The sequence below is a fragment of the Topomyia yanbarensis genome, chromosome 3 (assembly GCF_030247195.1).
Source record: "Topomyia yanbarensis strain Yona2022 chromosome 3, ASM3024719v1, whole genome shotgun sequence".
Classification (NCBI taxonomy): Eukaryota; Metazoa; Arthropoda; class Insecta; order Diptera; family Culicidae; genus Topomyia; species Topomyia yanbarensis.
The window spans coordinates 341791022-341809359 of record NC_080672.1 but is presented as its reverse complement, the minus strand read 5'-3'; the positions used below and the strand labels follow the sequence as shown (position 1 = coordinate 341809359).

The 18338-nt window shown below is 41.7% G+C and overlaps 2 protein-coding genes across 4 annotated transcripts in view; one reads left to right on the top strand and one right to left on the bottom strand.

Annotated features, from left to right (window-relative positions):
- Nucleotides 1-18338, bottom strand: part of LOC131693700 (glucose transporter type 1) — a 704006-nt gene that overhangs the window by 520559 nt on the left and 165109 nt on the right. The window lies entirely within an intron of this gene.
- LOC131688135 (uncharacterized) overlaps nucleotides 1-18338 on the top strand; it is a 174073-nt gene that overhangs the window by 85785 nt on the left and 69950 nt on the right. Inside the window, exon 6 of the mRNA XM_058972288.1 lies at nucleotides 6939-7546. Within this exon, the coding sequence (XP_058828271.1) occupies nucleotides 6939-7546 (608 nt within the window). The remainder of the gene's footprint in view (nucleotides 1-6938; nucleotides 7547-18338) is intronic.

Below are 18338 nucleotides of genomic sequence, written 5' to 3'. Positions count from 1 at the left end.
ATTTATTATTTTTTCCTCCATATTTTCCCATAGAACCAATTTAAAAAATTTCAAGCGATGTGGGCGGGAGTCTAGAATTGTCCAAATGATGTGAAATTTATCATCTGAGCTTACTTTGAGATTTGTCACAATATGAGAGGGGGGGCGGCTTTGAGAAAAAAAAATTGCAATGCCCCAATTGATACAAATCACGCTGCTTGGAGTGTTCATTGCCCGGTCTACACTAAACACTTCGAAAAGCGGAAAAACCTGATTGATTATTCAAAGTAGCAATCATTGCACAGTTCAAAAGACGTTCCATCAACGACGTTCATCTGCTTTCCATGGAACTTGTATGTTACGGCAGCGACCTTTCCTGGTCAGGTAAAGCTAAGGAGGATATATGTCCTCCCGAAGCTACTCAAGATACTGCGCACCTTAAACTAGATCTACAATTGCAGATTCCCGACAGTTGCAATCATCCAGATTCCATCAACAAAGTTCATCTGCTCTTCACGGAACTTTTATGTTATGGCCTTTCCCTGTCAGGTAAATACAATGAATGTATATTAGGGTGGGGCATTGTTATATGGAAAAACGTAATCATAGCCACATCAACCGAGCACAGTACTTTTTTGGTACCTTTTAGGGTCCTAAACAACTGTGCAAAATTTGGGGTCGATTGGTGTTGACCCGGCGTGGCGCATTGCGTTTGAAATTTGTATGGAGATTAGTATGGGAAAACCTACATTTTTGCATTTTTAATTCTACAGACTACAATTCTTCCTGTAGTATGCCATCAAATAGATAGAAGTATAGTCCAGGATATGCTGAACAACTTTGCTGAAGGATGTATGGTGTTAGAATGCCTCTAAGCCAAGTTATAGCTGTTCATAGTTCAATACATCGAATTAAATGCTATAAATCATTTTTATTGCTAACACTGCGGATGTATCAATGGAATTTCATATAGAATTTCAAAATAACATTATATATTTTAGATTTACCACATTGGTATGTTTGGATGAATTATTCAAAAGCCTTAGCTCAATTTCATGAGCGTAGGTAGTTGAGCAATAGAGCGTAGTGAGGGGTGAGGGGGGGGGGGTACTTTAATATGTAGAAATTCGAACTGAAATGTTGTCGAGTTGGAATGTTCAGACGAATTATTTCAAAACATTTACACAATGTTCTACGCATAATAGTAACAATGAAATAAAACATACTGTATTCTTTTGCCTTGACTTTTATCAATAGAAGTTACGTTACAGACTGAATCAACTGATGTCGAGTTGATATGTCAGAATTGTTCATCGCTGTTTCAAACGCCGAATATGATATTATTGTTCTAACCGAATCGTGACTGAATGATCAAAGCAACTCGGCTCAAAGTACACAGCTTACCGTAACGATCGAGATCCAGCAGTACAGGGAAAAAAAACGTGGTGGCGGTGTGCTTATCGCAGTGTCCAACCGGCTCTCGCCCAAACATAAAACTGATAGAACCGATCTTGAACAACCATGGGAAGATTTTCGCTGTCGCTATACTTATATTTGTGTGGGTGTAGTGTACTTTCCCCCGGACTCCGCAAGTGATAAAGATATTATTCGGAAGCACATAGCCTCAGCACTTGACATAGCAACTTCCATACAACCCAACACGGCTCATCTACTGTTTGGTGATTATAATCAACCTGGTCTTCTGTGGAAAAGTACCTCCTCCGGCTATGCCTTCCCAGACCCTTCTGAATCAACCTTTTCGAGCGTGAGTATTGCCTTACTGGACGGAATATCTGTATTTAACATGCTGCAAATGTGTACAGTAAATAACAGACGAAATCGAACCCTGGACCTTTTTTTCACAACTGAAGAATCTTCTATTAACTGCGCCGCTTCAGAAGCCCTTGAGTCGTTAGTTGCTTGTGACATACACCATTCTCCTCTTATGGTAACGCAGATTTGTTCCCAGTTAGTTGTTTAGGACGAAATGCTGGATGTCAGGGAGTTCAATTTTACGAAGACTGATTTCCATAGATTTAAAACTCACTGCAGGCAATCGATTGGGAGACATTGTTGATCGATGTAGATGTTGCCGTAGAAAAACTTTCACTGGTCCTAAAACAGCTTTTCATAATACATGTTCCCGCACCACGTCCCCGACCGAAACTAGCATGGTCCAATCGTCAACTACGTAATCTGAAAAAATTGCGAGCAGCTGCGCTTCGGCATTACACCAGCCGACGAAACCCCGTTACAAAACGAGAGTTTATTGAAGCCAGTAACAGTTCCAAGACATATTATCGCTCTCTCTCTATTCAAGACGCGCAGCACAAACCCAACCGTACCTGAAACAAAATCCAAAGCAGTTTTGGTCTTTCGTTGACGAGAAACACAAAGAAAATGGGCTTCCTTCCAGTATGTTCCTTAAAGATGAAACATCAAGCACCACAAGCGGTATCTGTGACCTGTTTGCGCAGCATTTCTCAAGTAAGTTAAAAAAGTCTCGGTCAACTCAACTCAGGTGGAACATTGCCTTCAGGATGTCCCTCATGATGTAATTAATTTAGGTATTATTCAATTTACTAGCAAAGATAGGGTGGCCTAAATCATATCTCGTGAATCGTTCTCTATCTGTAAAATTAGGAAATAACGAGTCATACTGTTTCATCAACATGTCGGGAGTGCCTCAAGGGAGCAACCTAGGACCGTTGCTTTTCTCGTTGTTCTTCCATGGCGTTTGTTATGTTATACCTCGAAGATTGCATGGAACTACAGCAACACTTATGTGTTTTCTGTAGTTGGTGTAAGCGCAACTTGTTGGCTCTCTGTGTGTCCAAGTACTCCATAATATCTTTTACACGTAGAGAAAATCTAGCACTCTGGAACTACACCATCTCCGGAGAATCGCTAGAGAGAATGACAGTTGTCAGAGACCTCGGTGTACTTCTGGACTCACAACTGACATTCAGAAACCATTAGGGATCATCCATAAATGACGTAGCATTATATGGGGGAGGGGGGAGTTTTGTATTTTGTGATGATGTGTGACGCCAGGGGGGTAGGGGGTCATGTCATGCTACGTAGCTTTTTTAAAGGAGAATAGAATAGAATTTTTTTTTAAAAATACGGTGACAAGGGGGGGGGGCAGGGTTACCGTCAAGCTACGTAATTACTAGGAGGGTATTTAGAGGTTTGTGACGAAATGCTACGAGGGGGAGGGGGGTTTAAAAATCACTCAAAAAATGCTACGTCATTTATGGATCATTCCTTACTCTGATGTTATAGCACAGGCAAATAGAATTCTCGGCTTCATTATAAGAATCGCCAAAAAGTTCACTAATCCATATTGTTGGCGGGCACCCTAATTTTCACTTGTTCGATCTGTCCTGGAAGTTTCAGCACCCATTTGGTGTCCTTATACGAGCGTTTGTATCAACCGAATAGAAGCAGTACAGGCAAGATTATTCGGTTTCGTTCTTGGAACTCCGTGGCGTAACCCAGCAGAGCTACCACCGTACATCGATCGCTGTCGTCTGCTCGATATGGAAACCCTAGCCAAAAGGCGGAACAGTATTTTTTGGGAAGATATTAACTGGCCAAATAGATGCTCCAGATATATTGTCACAAATAAATGTCAATGTGCCCCTGAGAAGTCTCAGATCTCACAACTTTTGAAGTAGAATACTTCTAACGTATCAATATGGGGGTCCCTTTTCAAATATTTCTGCTGAGATATTTTCCCAGTTTTCAAATGTGAATAACTTCCGTTGTACTGATCGATATCGCAATATTTTTGCACTATCAGGTTGGAAATATGTTCACGTAAATTGTATTTGATTTCGTAAAATATACGTTTATTATAGATAACGAAAATAATGTATTTTGTAAAGATGGTAATTATCTGCGCTAATTGGTCCGTACAATTCAACCAAGTAGCGAGCGTTGCATGGACTGCCTCTTTGTTATCTAATCAACTTCGCCGGGTATAAAAACGGCACATCTGAGAAAATGCATCAGTTTGCTTTCTGACCTCGTAGTAGCTGTTACGTTTTGTGTCAACGCAAACTCTTCGGTTGGAATATATTCAATGACTGTCGCTAGACATCATTCCATCCAATGATGCACAGGCGTGCCAGTTTCATGCATATAATGATCAGCACACATCGCAGAAAAAATCAGAACGCTCTTTTTTGGAGTTCAAAAGCGGATTGCAAGTATGTTCGTGGGAAGGGCTGGTTGGGTGCGAGATACCCCGCTCTTTTGTTTATTAAATTATGCGTGTCGGACTCAGATAAATACATCATTTGGCTAATTTTCTTTTGGCAATGCGATTGACGATGACGGTTTGATTAGCATTGGTTGTTGTGTTGTGTGTAGGAGATGATGTTGGCTTATTGGATACTAATATAATATGTTTCTGCCGTTGATTTGATACTCGGGGCAAACTGGGACAACTTTTTACATATCATGTATATGCTGCTATAAACACAGTTTAATTGTGTAACTGCTGTATGTATGACAGGATTTGTACATCCACATTAAGACCGGTTTATTTTATGTTCAGCTAAATGATTTTACTTATTTCGCTGTTCAACTAGTGAAATGCTCTATTAAAAGTAATGTCCTGGCACTACATTCGTTGTTGGATGTTATCATACGTGGCAATTGCAGGGTTATTGCAAAAACTCCACGCTAAGAAACCTGATTGGTGAAAGTTTGAACATATTATGTATAGAGCATTCGCCTTAACTCTCTATTGCTGACATCCCACGCACAAATGCCCTTCTGCCGGCTCTTAACTGTAGAATGAGCTCAATTTACCGTAAGTCCAAAAACTATTTGTTATCCGCTTTGGCCCTTAATTTACTTTATTTGTACATGTCATACATTAAAGTCGCGTATTTCTATACATATTCAGCAAGACGAATGCATTTTGATCCCTCTATACATATATGTAATGAAATATTCAAAAATCAGGACCGGGGGGTAATGTGGGTAGTAAAGGGAGTACTATCCGCTTAAAATAATCGAGTTTGTAATTACCCACATGAAACTTTGGATCAAACCTAACATTTGAATTTTGCCACGCATGTGTCTCGGGTGCACGTTTGAAATATCCAAGGTATGACCAAGATTCCATTTGCACAAACGCGTCGCAAGTGATTTATGTAAATGTAATGCAAGTGTATGTAAGGGTAGATGGGGCTACACTCCTAAGAAAATATAATCATAACTTAGCTATAGATCATCAATTGGGAGAATTTAATTAATGATATCATTTAGTCAACATTTTATTCTGAAATCACAATCGCTTTGCAAAATATTCAGGAACATGAAAAATATTCAATTTTTCAAAATCATTATAAATAGTTCTTTGAAAAACGGGCAGAACAAAACGCACCTGTGCGGGGGTAAAATGCACCACAACAACGGGGCACAATACATCATAACAAATATCGAAATAGCTGATTTTAATGCAGAAGATAGCAAAAATTGCAGCATTCGAATTAACAGCCTAAGTGTATTCTACTTCACTTCGGTTATGTCTCTGACATTACCTACCCATCTTTTTAAGACTCGAGTTTCAACGCACCGAGTACGGTCAAAACGGTCAACCCATAAGGGCGATTTCCAACGTTTTTAATAGTGTTTATGACCATTTTGACTTTTCTATATCTTGTGATGTTTTCAAAAATAAACTAAGAAGGTTGACTTAGATGTTAAAATTCAATTTTGTAATATGTGTAATTTTTGTTCTTGTAATGCCGTGTACTATGTGATTATAGTTAATTGTAGTGCGAATGGATTGTAATCAGGTGTGAAAATACCAGCCCCTAGAATACCCATATATATATATATATATATATATATATATATATATATATATATATATATATATATATATATATATATATATATATATATATATATATATATATATATATATATATATATATATATATATATATATATATATATATATATATATATATATATATATATATATATATATATATATATATATATATATATATATATATATATATATATATATATATATATATATATATATATACAATTTAGAACAAATTGTGTTGTCCTCTTATTTCGTTAAAAGTCGCAGCAACGCGCGATGGGTGTTAGCTAGTAAATAATAGAAATCGAATTCAAAATCAATAATTCGACAATAAACCATAGCCTTTCTTGTTACTGGGAACATATTTTTAGGATTTTAAGTTTCTATTGTCTTTATTTTGAAAGCGTCTTTACTAAGCACATTCCAACATTTCGTTCAGTTTTAGGGCTTATTTCAAATCATTAGAATTAATACATTAGTTTTTAGCACCTCCCGAAACGAAATCCTGGCTACGGGTCTGAACTGATTGGACTAAACCATTTGCGTTTTCTTCTTAAAGCTGGCCGGGGTAGTGCAAAAAAGAGATAGACTGATTACACTCATGCTCAAATCAGTGTAGCCCCGACTACGCCAGTGTAATGTACTGTCAAATACGAAAATGTCATTAAATTTAGCCAACTTCTCCAATATCTCTTTCCTTATTTTTTAATATCGGATGTGTGATTGGTTCTAGTCTAGTGTGATGAGGCAAAAAGACGACCTTGAATGGTACTAGTTGTTGACGTATTGCTTGAATGGCAACGGCTGTACAAGCCACAGATCAAAGTACACGTCTCGAAGTGTTTCATCTTATGCTGATTTCGGTTTTAGATCAAAGTCGCCCTAGGTTCGCTCTAATATTTACGAAATCCATACAAAAGTGACAGCTCAGAGCGAACCTAGAGCGACTCGATTCTAAAAACGAAATCAGCATTAAACTTCCTGCCTAACAACAAGTTGTCACATTTATTTATGTCGTAGTCATAAATCTAAAACACCTTGCCGTCAAACCATTGCTGATCACTGCTTCTTTCATAAATATCATCCCTTTCTCTTTATTCAGCTCAAAACAGCGCGTACCTTTGAGTGATACCGACACGGGCACACTCCCCCCGGAGCACACCATCCTCCCAGGTAATCCGAAATTTTCTCAAGTCAAACCACCATTGGAAAGAGCCTCTCCTGCGCACGGCGTGGACGGTACCGGTGACACTTCTGGCAGTAGCAACTCTTCCATCAAGGCTAATGACTGCGTCAGACGGGTTCGGGAAACAGTTCCGCACCGAAACCAACGACAGCCGAATCTAGAACTGCCAACTGAGAATCCCATTCCGTCTACATCCGACAACGACATGGGCACCGAAAGGGATGCTGCTGCTTCGCACGGTAGCACAGCCAAGGGAAAATACCCTAGGGATTATGGTGATAAATTTGAGCTGCGTGAAAGTTGTTCGCCGACGGAAGAAAAGAAGCTTTGCCAAAATCGCCCGATAATAGGTCAGATTAGAGACGGGGACCAGAAAGGACGCCGAACGCTGCAGCGGAGTGACGATAGGGGAAACGAGTTGGGGCCGGGCGCTGGGGTGAAGGAGCCGGGTATCGAAAGGACGTCTATCTGGGCCGCTAACGAGCCCGCTTCCGCCCGAAAGGAGGAGTTTTCTATTGACTTTGGTAAGTGATGTAAATTTATTTCAATCGGGAAAAGCTGCAATGTGTTCGGCGGGAGGAGGCAAGCGTAACGAAAGGACCAAAAGCCATATGAAGTTGTGGGAAATGGGGTGGTGGTTGGGTGCTTCCGCGTCTAATTAGCTAATTTCTACAGCTGGTGCTGTGCGATTTTCCGGTGGGGAACGGGGAGATTTTGACGGACGAGGGACTTTGTCAATAATGTGGGTTGACAAGGATTGTGATTTTCGGAGGAAACTTTATCGTATACAATAAGTTGAAGTTTTACTTGGTGGCCGCTGCCTTCATCTTCATAAAATGAGTATCAACTTGATTAGTATGCTGGCACTGTACAAACACAGTCTGTCGGCAGAGACGTGCAGTTTATCCTTTTTATTCCAACTCCATAGTATATAACGAACAAACAAAATTACTGATAGTTTTATTATGACAAACAAATTTGTAAACCTGGTATTTGAAACTAAACTATACAGCGAGCAGGGATCATGTCGATCAAGCTTTACACTCCAAAATCTGTTTTCCAACAAACTCAACACCGATGCATCAATTCATCCCGGCCACCGAATGCGAATGCTCATTGTTTTATGTTCAACAGTTTTATCATTTCGATGAAATCTCTCCCCTAGCACAAGCGGCCCATCAAGGGCACTCGAGTGACAAAACTGGAGCACAATTTCCACAAATCTTTCATTTGCCTTTTTTCCTCCGGTGCAATCCATCCTACCTGAGTCGGGGGATCGTAATTCCCTACAACCCGGGGTGCTGGTCCCTCCACCTCCCCATCCACACCTCACTATACATTTATGAAATTCATCTGTGCTTACTGTTCATCGTCTCGTCATCCGGGCGACTATCGTCATCATCATCGTCATCATCATCATCACCGTCGTCGTCCTTGTTGTCGACAAAGACGCCATCAAACCCTTCAGAGCAATTTCGATCCCCAACTTTCTGCTCCGAAGCAATGTAATCATAGTTGATACTTCCCAGCACGATTCCACCTCATAGTTATATAAATACGAAACCACGGTGGGCGGCGGCTGCGGCGCGTTCATAGAACATTTTTGTCTTTGCTTCCCATTTCAAATTCTTAGCACACAGAGGGATTACCGAACGAAAGCTGGATTTATTATTTAATTTGTAGTTGAAATATCGTTTTCCCTCTTGTGTTTTTTCCCACACTCGGCTTCAGTTCTGCCAGCCAGGGGAGTATTTGATGAGTGAAGAAGAGTTTACCGTGTTCCGGAGTGATTGAAGATGTGAAGAGGACGATAACGGCGATGACAACCATCACCAAGCTCTGGCACTCGTCCTCCCTGTCCCTGTTTTTGAAACCCGGTATCTGCGTCGACAATCTTCAGCTGAACCGAATAAAAAAAAATAAAGTTGATGGCAGTGCAGTCCCATTCCCACTCCCCACTTCAAATTTAGCCGTGCATTGAGGGCTCAGTGAACTGCATTACGGATCCTGTTCAGTCGGAGGTGAATAGAATGATGAATTGAGAATAAGTGTGTACTTGGGGATCTTTTTCAGCTGGAATTATTTCGAGCGAGAACGAAGTTGAACGTTCTATGGTTAGGATTTCAGTTCGGGTTTATTTCAGCTCGAATGAATTTCGTAATTACGTTATTGGGGGGACGAATTGGGCAATTATTTTTGGCTATTCATTTTTCCGTGTCTTTCTCGTCACCAAAAAGGATGGATCTTCATCAAAATGGCGATAATTTTTTTAAATTATTGACTATTTACAATTAAGGCCAACTGATTTTGTATGTTGTGCTGATGAGCATGATGGTCAAACCTCATACCGCAGCAAAGGTGCGAACAGAATGATTTATCTATAGCATGGTCCATGTTTTCGGGTATGATTTGACGTGTTTGTATTTGTATTTGAATTTAAACAATTTAAGTCCAGCTGACACTGAGTCTTAATTATTTTTTTTTATTTGTTTCGTTTATTTGATAGGCACAAATGCGTTAGCTTGGCGGTGCCGAATTCTTTTGTTTTTACATTTTGAATATCTTAAAACTAGGAGGTTACAATGTTGAAATATTTTTTTTATAAAAGAGAAAAAATTTACAGCTATCTTAAGACTAGAAAAAAAATTCTATATGTAAGAGAGGGGGCAAAAGATTTTTTTTTATGAAAAATTTTAAAACAAGGAATTCAATAGTAATAGTTTTTTAGGAAATATTTACAGTTATCTTAAAACTAACAATATAGTTTGGTACACAAAAGGGGGAACAAATATTTATGAAAAATTTCACAGATGTTTTAAAACTAGGGATACAATTCTATTTACAAGATGGGGGACAATAGTTTTAACAAAGAGTAGAAATTACAACTATCTTAAAACTAGGAATACGGAATACAAATTTGATTTTTTATCGGATACTTATGCTTGGTCATTTCCAAAATCGGTGTAGAAGTAGTTGTATCAAGGACAGGGGAGAGAAGGCGTAGATGGTGACCGGTAGAGAAGAGCAAAACTTGCAACTTTCGGGCAAACGGGAGATCAGCGAAACAAATTTGCGCCTCAGTCTAGTAGGTTGGATTGGCGGATGGTATTCTTAAGACCCGCGGGGAATCCTTCAAAGGGAATCCTTCGGACCTCGAGTCGCTCTCGCTTCAGATTCCGTAGTGATAAGGGCGACGGCGGTTACATAGTGGCAGTCTGAAGCTTATCGGTTCCACACGGCAAGAGGAAACTTCTAAAAACGAGAAATAAAAAGAGAGGGGCTAAATTGGGATATTTATCGTTTTTATGAAAGTATAAATAAGGGACATATAGGGGAAATCACGATTTGCCAGCATATCTCGGACTGGGACATTGGGTGGTCTACCTCGGGCCCGAAGGGAATCCTTTAACTGAGACCTGGCGTCCAAATACCCGGCGCATACCCAGACAACGTGCTCGATGTCATGATAGCCCTCGTCACAAGCGCACAGACTACTCTCCGCAAGCCCAATACGCCGCAAATGTGCATCTAAGGTGTAGTGGTTGGACATAAGTCGGGACATTACACGAATAAAATCCCGACCCACATCCATCCCCCTGAACCAAGGTTTCGTTGATACCTTTGGGATAATCGAATGTAGCCATCGTCCAAGTTCACCATTGCTCCACGAGGTTTGCCAACTGTTGAGTGTCCTCTGACGACAAATACTAAAAAATTCGTTGAAGCAGATTGGTCTTTCGTATATGTCACCATTTAATGCGCCCACCTTTGCTAATGAGTCGGCCTTTTCATTGCCCGGGATAGAACAATGAGAGGGGACCCAAACAAAGGTAATCTGATAAGATTTTTCAGAAAACGTACACAAGGACTCCTGTATCTTCCCCAGAAAATACGGGAATTGCTTTTTAGGCTTCACCGCACGAAGAGCCTCGATAGAGCTGAGGCTGTCCGAAATGATGAAGTAGTGATCTGTGGGCAGAGTGTCGATGATCCCAAGGGTGTACTGAATTGCAGCTAACTCTGCAACGTAAACTGAAGCAGGATCATTGAGCTTGAATGAAGCGGTGATAGTATTGTTAAAGATACCGAAGCCAGTGGACCCATCGAGATTTGATCCGTCAGTGTAGAACATTTTGTCACAGTCGACTTCTCGGAATTTATTATAAAATATATTGGGGATCACTTGAGGGCGTATATGGTCCGGGATTCCACGAATCTCTTCCTTCATGGATGTGTCGAAGAATACAGTAGAATCAGAAGTATGAACACGGTTGGGAGTATACGTAGAAGGATTAATGCTCTGTGCCATGTAGTCGAAGTACAAGGACATAAATCGGGTTTGAGAATTAAGCTCGACGAGCCTCTCGAAGTTTTCAATCACCAACGGGTTCAGAATGTCGCATCGGATGAGCAATCGATATGAGAGTTCCCAAAATCGATTTTTTAGCGGAAGAACGCCCGCCAGCACTTCGAGACTCATCGTATGGGTCGAGTGCATGCAACCCAAGGCAATGCGCAAGCAACGATACTGGATTCTCTCCAGTTTGATGAAGTGTATGTTCGCAGCGGAGCGGAAACAGAAACACCCGTACTCCATCACCGACAATATCGTTGTTTTGTACAACCTGATCAGGTCTCCTGGGTGAGCACCCCACCATGTTCCAGTTATTGTTCGGAGAAAATTGATCCTTTGTTGGCATTTCTGTTTCAGATACCTAATGTGACATCCCCAGGTACCTTTAGAGTCGAACCAGACCCCGAGATATTTAAATGTGAAAACCTGGTTGATCGTTGCACCCATTAATAGAAGCTGGAGTTGCGCCGGCTCACGCTTCCTAGAAAAAACAACCAACTCAGTTTTCTCCGTGGAGAACTCAATACCCAGCTGAAGAGCCCAAGCAGACAAATTGTCCAAGGTATTTTGTAATGGTCCTTGCAAGTCGTCAGCTTTGGGCCCTGTAACAGAGACCACCCCGTCGTCTGCAAGTTGCCTTAGCGTGCATGAATTGGCAAGACAATCGTCAATGTCATTCACGTAAAAATTGTAGAGCAGGGGACTTAGACATGAGCCCTGGGGAAGACCCATGTAGCTAAATCGCGATGTTGTTAGATCGCCATGCGAAAAGTGCATGTGCTTTTCAGACAACAGGTTTAGCAAAAAGTTATTTAAAATTGGTGAAAGACCATGCTGGTGCAGCTTCTCTGACAGAATGTTGATAGAAACTGAGTCAAAAGCCCCCTTAATATCCAAGAAGACTGATGCCATCTGCTCTTTGTTAGCATAGGCCATTTGAATTTCTGTAGAAAGCAACGCAAGGCAATCGTTCGTCCCTTTGCCTTTGCGGAAGCCAAATTGTGTATCTGACAGTAAGCCATTTGCTTCAACCCAATTGTCGAGGCGAAACAAGATCATTTTCTCGAACAACTTCCGAATACAGGACAGCATTGCAATCGGCCGATACGAGTTGTGGTCGGAGGCTGGTTTTCCTGGTTTTTGAATGGCGATGACCTTCACTTGCCTCCAGTCATGAGGGACAATGTTACCCTCAAGAAACTTGTTAAATAAGTTCAGCAAGCGCCTTTTTGCAGTGTCAGGCAGATTCTTCAGCAAGTTGAATTTGATTCTGTCTAACCCTGGGGCGTTATTGTTGCATGATAAGAGAGCAAGTGAAAACTCCACCATCGAAAACGGTGTTTCGTTCGCGGTATCGGGAGGAGACGCGGCGCGGCACGTTTTCTGTACCGGGACAGAGTCCGGACAGATCTTCTTGGCGAAAGCGAATATCCAACGGTTTGAATATTCCACGTTCTCGTTGGTACTATTACGGTTACGCATACGTCGAGCCGTACCCCAAAGAGTGCTCATCGCTGTTTCTCTCGTTAACCCGTCGACGAACCGGCGCCAATAACTGCGTTTTTTGGCTTTCATTAAACTCTTCATTCGCCTTTCTAGCGACGCGTACTGTTGATAGCTAGCGGGTAACCCGTCTTCCCGGAAGGCCTTATATGCAGTGGACTTCTCCGCGTACAGCTCTGAGCACTCTTTATCCCACCACAGTGTGGGAGACCGTCCATGGGTATTCGCGCTGGGTACTGGTTTAGTCTGAGCTTGATTCGCACTGTCGAGAATCAAGCCAGCCAAAAACCTGTACTCTTCCTCCGGAGGAAGTTCTTGGGTGGATTCGATTTTAACGGATATCGCGGTCGCGTAACTCTTCCAATCAATGTTCCGTGTGAGGTCATACGAGGCATTGATTGTTTTCGATGGTCTTGAACCATTAGCAATTGAAATCACGATAGGCAAATGATCGCTACCGTGGGGATCAGGGATCACCTTCCACATGCAATCTAACTGTAGCGATGTCGAGCAAAGCGATAAATCCAACGCGCTTGCGCGTGCTGGTGGTGTAGGAATCCGCGTCATTTCTCCCGTGTTTAAGATGGTCATGTTGAAATTGTCGCAAAGATCTTGGATTAATGTTGATCTATTATCATCATGAAGACAACCCCATACCGTACCGTGCGAGTTAAAGTCTCCCAGAACTAGCCGCGGTGCCGGTAAGGATTCCGTGATATTACAAAGCGTTCGGTGCCCTACCGAGGCTCTAGGAGGAATGTAGATGGAAGCAATACAAACGTCTTTACCTTTGATTAAAACTTGACAAGCGACAATTTCAATGCCTGGTGTCGAAGGGAGGTTAATTCGGTTGAAAGAATAGCACTTTTTGATCCCCAAAAGTACTCCTCCATAGGGGTTTTCTCGATCCAGACGAATTATATTAAAGTCGTGGAAGTTGAGATTTATAACGGAAGTTAACCAAGTTTCACATAATGCGAAAGCATCACATTTTAAACTATTTAGTAAAAATTTAAAGGAATCGATTTTCGGGAGGATACTTCTGCTGTTCCACTGTAGAACAGTGATCGAATCGGTGACCTCGTTCGATGACTTAGCCATCGAAGGATACGATCGCTGTAAGGAGGGGCCATTTAGTAGTCAACTGCTTCAAAAATGTTTGCACTATAGGGAGAAAACGTATCAGAAGGCTTTTAAGAGGATCAGTAACATTGAAAGCTGTGAAAATTAAGTCCACTATGTCAAAAAATTTCATTAGTCCGCTACTGGACTGAGTATCTGTTTGAAAAAAGGGGACACTTGGGGTTTTTGGTGTCCCTGGAAGTGGTGGGTACTCCTTGTTAGAATTAATATTTCCAAGTCCTGGAGCAAATTGCTTCGGCTTTTGTGCATCACTTCCGTTGGATTTATTGATTGTAGTTGGCGCACTCTGAGGGGACGACACCTTGGCACCCTTACGAGGCAATTTAGGGGAGGCTAGATTTCTCCTCTTCCTGGATTCCCCTGGGTTAACCAATGATGTTCCCTCTTGTGGGTCGTCAGATTCTTGCTCAACGCCAGCCAAAAGAGCAAAGGAATCTTCGGAAGGGACAGATGGCGAAGCATTCTTTAGCATTTCTGCATAAGAGTGCCTCGAGCGATCCTTAAGGGAGCGCTTAATTTTATCCCCGCGCTGCTTGTACGCCGGGCATGATTTAAGAGCATGCGGAGGGCCCCCGCAGTAAATACACTTCTCAATTTCTCCACCGCAAGCGTCATCCTCATGCTCTCCCTCGCATTTGCCGCACCGTTTTTTATTGCCACAATAAGTGGCTGTGTGGCCCAGTTGCTTGCAATTGCTGCAGTTCATTACCCGCGGTACAAACAGGCGAACGGGTAAGCGAACCCTATCCAGGAGGACATAGTTGGGAAGAGCAGACCCGGAGAAAGTCACCCGAATCGAGTCTGACGGAGAATAAGTTGTCTTATCATTTTCTGTTTTTGCGGAATACAATTGCTTGCATTCTAGAATCTTCACCTTTTGAAGTGAAGGGTCCTTAAAGCAGCCAACCCCGTACTTCAACAGGTCTTCGCACTTTAGACCCGGTTCGGCGACTATTCCATCGATCTCCACTGCCCTACAAGGCACATACACTCTGAATTGTTTCGTAAAACGCTCGCTGCGAGCAATCTGGTTTGCCTGATCGAGGTCATTTACTATAACGCGTATCTTATTAGCTCGAACACGTGTTATCTGAGCTACGGCCGGGTAGTTAGCAGTCAGCTCCCGTGATATTTCTAGAATATTGGGCGATTTCGTGTTGGGCCGGAAATACACCACCCAGGGTCCATTTGAACTGGCTGGGTATGTTTTAATACGGGGAGGACTGGGGGAATCAGGGGAGGGAGTAATATCGGGTTTATCCGGTAAATCCATGGGAATATCATTCCCATCCAATGTTCCTTCGCCCTCGGCCATTTAGGCACGAGGATAGCACGTGGTGTAAACGAGAGATGAAACTTGTATTCAGGGGAAAGGGAAAAGTAGACCGATCGGGGAAAGGGAAACGAAAGAAAGAAAAATAATACTTAGCTTATATAGCGGCGTGTCCGGCAATTCTGGTATTCACTTCACCAGCCTGGGCACCGGCGAACAAAGACTGCCTCAAACAATAGTTGACCTTCACTGACAATATATATTTTTGTTCACTTTATGCACAGCACCAGAAAACGAACTGCTTCGATCGAGAGCTCGGAGAGTTATGAGTCTTAATTATAATGAACTATAACTTAACACGGTGCTACAGTGATTTTGTACTTTTCAAGTGACCTAGTATAGGTTGTAGATCTCATTAAATGCAACACTAAACAATATATGAAAAATGGTGTATACCCTCCAGTGCTGGGAAAATCATAATCAAAAAAAATCAAACCGCAATCATGGCTGATAAATATTGCTTATGATTTTTTCGAAAATTCTCACTGCCGATAAAATCATGCCGTGATCACTCTCTTAACTATCAAAAGATCATCTCACAAAAATCATTCCCGATTTGTTCTTGCCCTCTATCAGTGGTGATTTTGATCTGTGGTTGAATTTGATAATTGAGACAGTGATCACGGGATGATTCTATCTGCAGCGAGCAATTCGGAAAAAATCACAAGTGAGAATTATCAGCCATGATTGCGATTTGATTTAATTCTTGGATCAATGATCATTATCTATTTTCAAACATTATGGATGTTAGGGGTGTCAACGAGCCAAACTGATTTTTTAAAACATTTTGGGAAAGTGTTTTATATTGAAGGACAAGTCGAGGGCTATTGAAAATCTATAGTTTTAGACATTTTCAATGCATAGGGGGGTCCACCGATGTGTCAAAATGGAATTTTTGCAACTTTTCGGCAAAGTGTTGGCAGATGAAAATCAATTGTTGGCATTTTAAATGAACTTGGGGTCTGTTAGTGTATTACAAAAGTAATAACACGGTGCTACAAAATAAAAAGAAAATGAATGTACTTTTAAAGTGGTCTGATAAAGGTTGTAGATCTCGTCAAATACAACACAAAACCACGTTTCATCAATTTAATATACCCTCCAAATCTTGATGGTATATCACGCCCAGAAAATTTTATAGTGCCAAAAGTCCTGAAAAATAATTTTTTTGCAATAAATCAAGATTTTGAGTCATTCGTTTTCGAGCGCTCAGTCGAGACAGAAGTGATTTATTGCCGTGCAGTCTATAGCGACAAAGAATAATGCTACTCCGCGTTCAAGGTTATCTTGCGCACTCTCCGCCTCGTCGAAGTTTCAGTATTTTTGTCCCTCTTTTGTGTTTATGTTTCTTAGTTCCGTTAGCCGGTCAGTAATCAGTGAAGCAGTGTTCTTCTAGTAAGCCGTCTGGATACCGTTACATACACAAGTTAAGTATTAGTTTACGTTTCCCCTTCTTGGTTCTCTTACTGACGTGCACTGAGCAATAGGCCCGTGCAAAAATGACTTCCCCTGACGGTGGTTCATCTCAAGGTGAGATGGACGTCGAAACAAAATCGGCTCCCCGGCTCAAAGTATGTCCAAGTTCGGCCACCGGGAGCCTTTCGTGATCTTCTTCCGGACCAAAGACAAAAAGTGTTTGAATCTGTTGCCGATTTCTCGAGTTCTGACGGATCGGTATTCTGACAGAAATATCGAAATTTCGCCCTGATAAGCTTCGGGTGGTTGTTAACAGTTTAAATCAGGCAAATGATATTGCTAGCTACAGTCCCTTTACGAAGGAGTACAGAGTGTACATTACAGAGTTGAAGTCAGTGGGGTCGTTTCCGACTCGAGTCTGAGCTGCGAGGACCTGCTGAAATATGGGACTGGCTGTTTCAAAGACCCCCTGCTTAAGCCAGTGAAGATACTGGAGTGCAAACGTTTGCATTCAGCATCAGTCGCAACTGCCGGGAAGAAAATATACGTCAACTCAGACACTAATCGGATGACCTTCGCCGATTCTGCTCTTCCCGACTACATCCTCTTTGACAAGGTTCGTCTACCTGTTCGCTTCTTCATACCGCGGGTCATAAACTGTTCTAATTGCAAACAATTGGGACACACAGCCCATTGTAGCAATCAGGCCCGTTGTGGGAAATGCGGTGGGAATCATGCGGATGATTCTTGTTGAAGTTATGTCGAAAAGTGTCTCTACTGTGGGGGAAACCCACAAGATCTCCATTCATGTCCCGCGTACAAACAGCGCGAGCAGAATCTTAAGCGTTCCCTTCAGGGATACTCTAAGCGGTCTTTTGCAGAAATGCTTAAGATAGCTACGCCACCTGTCTCTACGAACAGCTATACCAATTGTCTACTGACGAAGGCGACTGTGATGAACCCCAGGAAGGAACATCTTCTACTGTGCCTAGAAGCAATAGAAAAAGGAGGAACATTTCTTCTCCCAAGCTTCGTCGTAAAGGCCAGAAGGTGTATCTTCATGCACCCCTAAAATAACCACTCAAGGAAGTACTGGTGCGAAACCAAAGTATGTCGCTTCCGGTTTCAGTAACCTGAGCTCAGAAAATGAGTTCCTAGCACATTCAGGAACATCAAAAACCCCAAGTGTTCCCATGTCTCAGCCAGAGAAAGAAACCAGCGCTTGCTTAATAAATTTCTCTGACATTATGGACCGTATTTTTACAACACTAAATATTTCTTACGATTTTAAAAGCATCTTGATAACCTTTCTCCTCGCAATAAAAACATTTTTGATGCAGTTCACTGCGAAATGGCCCCTCCTTTCAGCGATTGTATCCTTTGGTGGCTAATTCATGGAATGAGGTGACGCACACTGTAATTGCAGAAGCATTATCCCGAAAATCGATTCCTTTAAAATCTTATCAAATAACTTGAAATGCGCATTTGCACTATGCGAGACATGGCTTACTTCAGAAATAGACCTACGCTTCCACGATTTTAATATTATTCGCTGGGATCGAAAAGA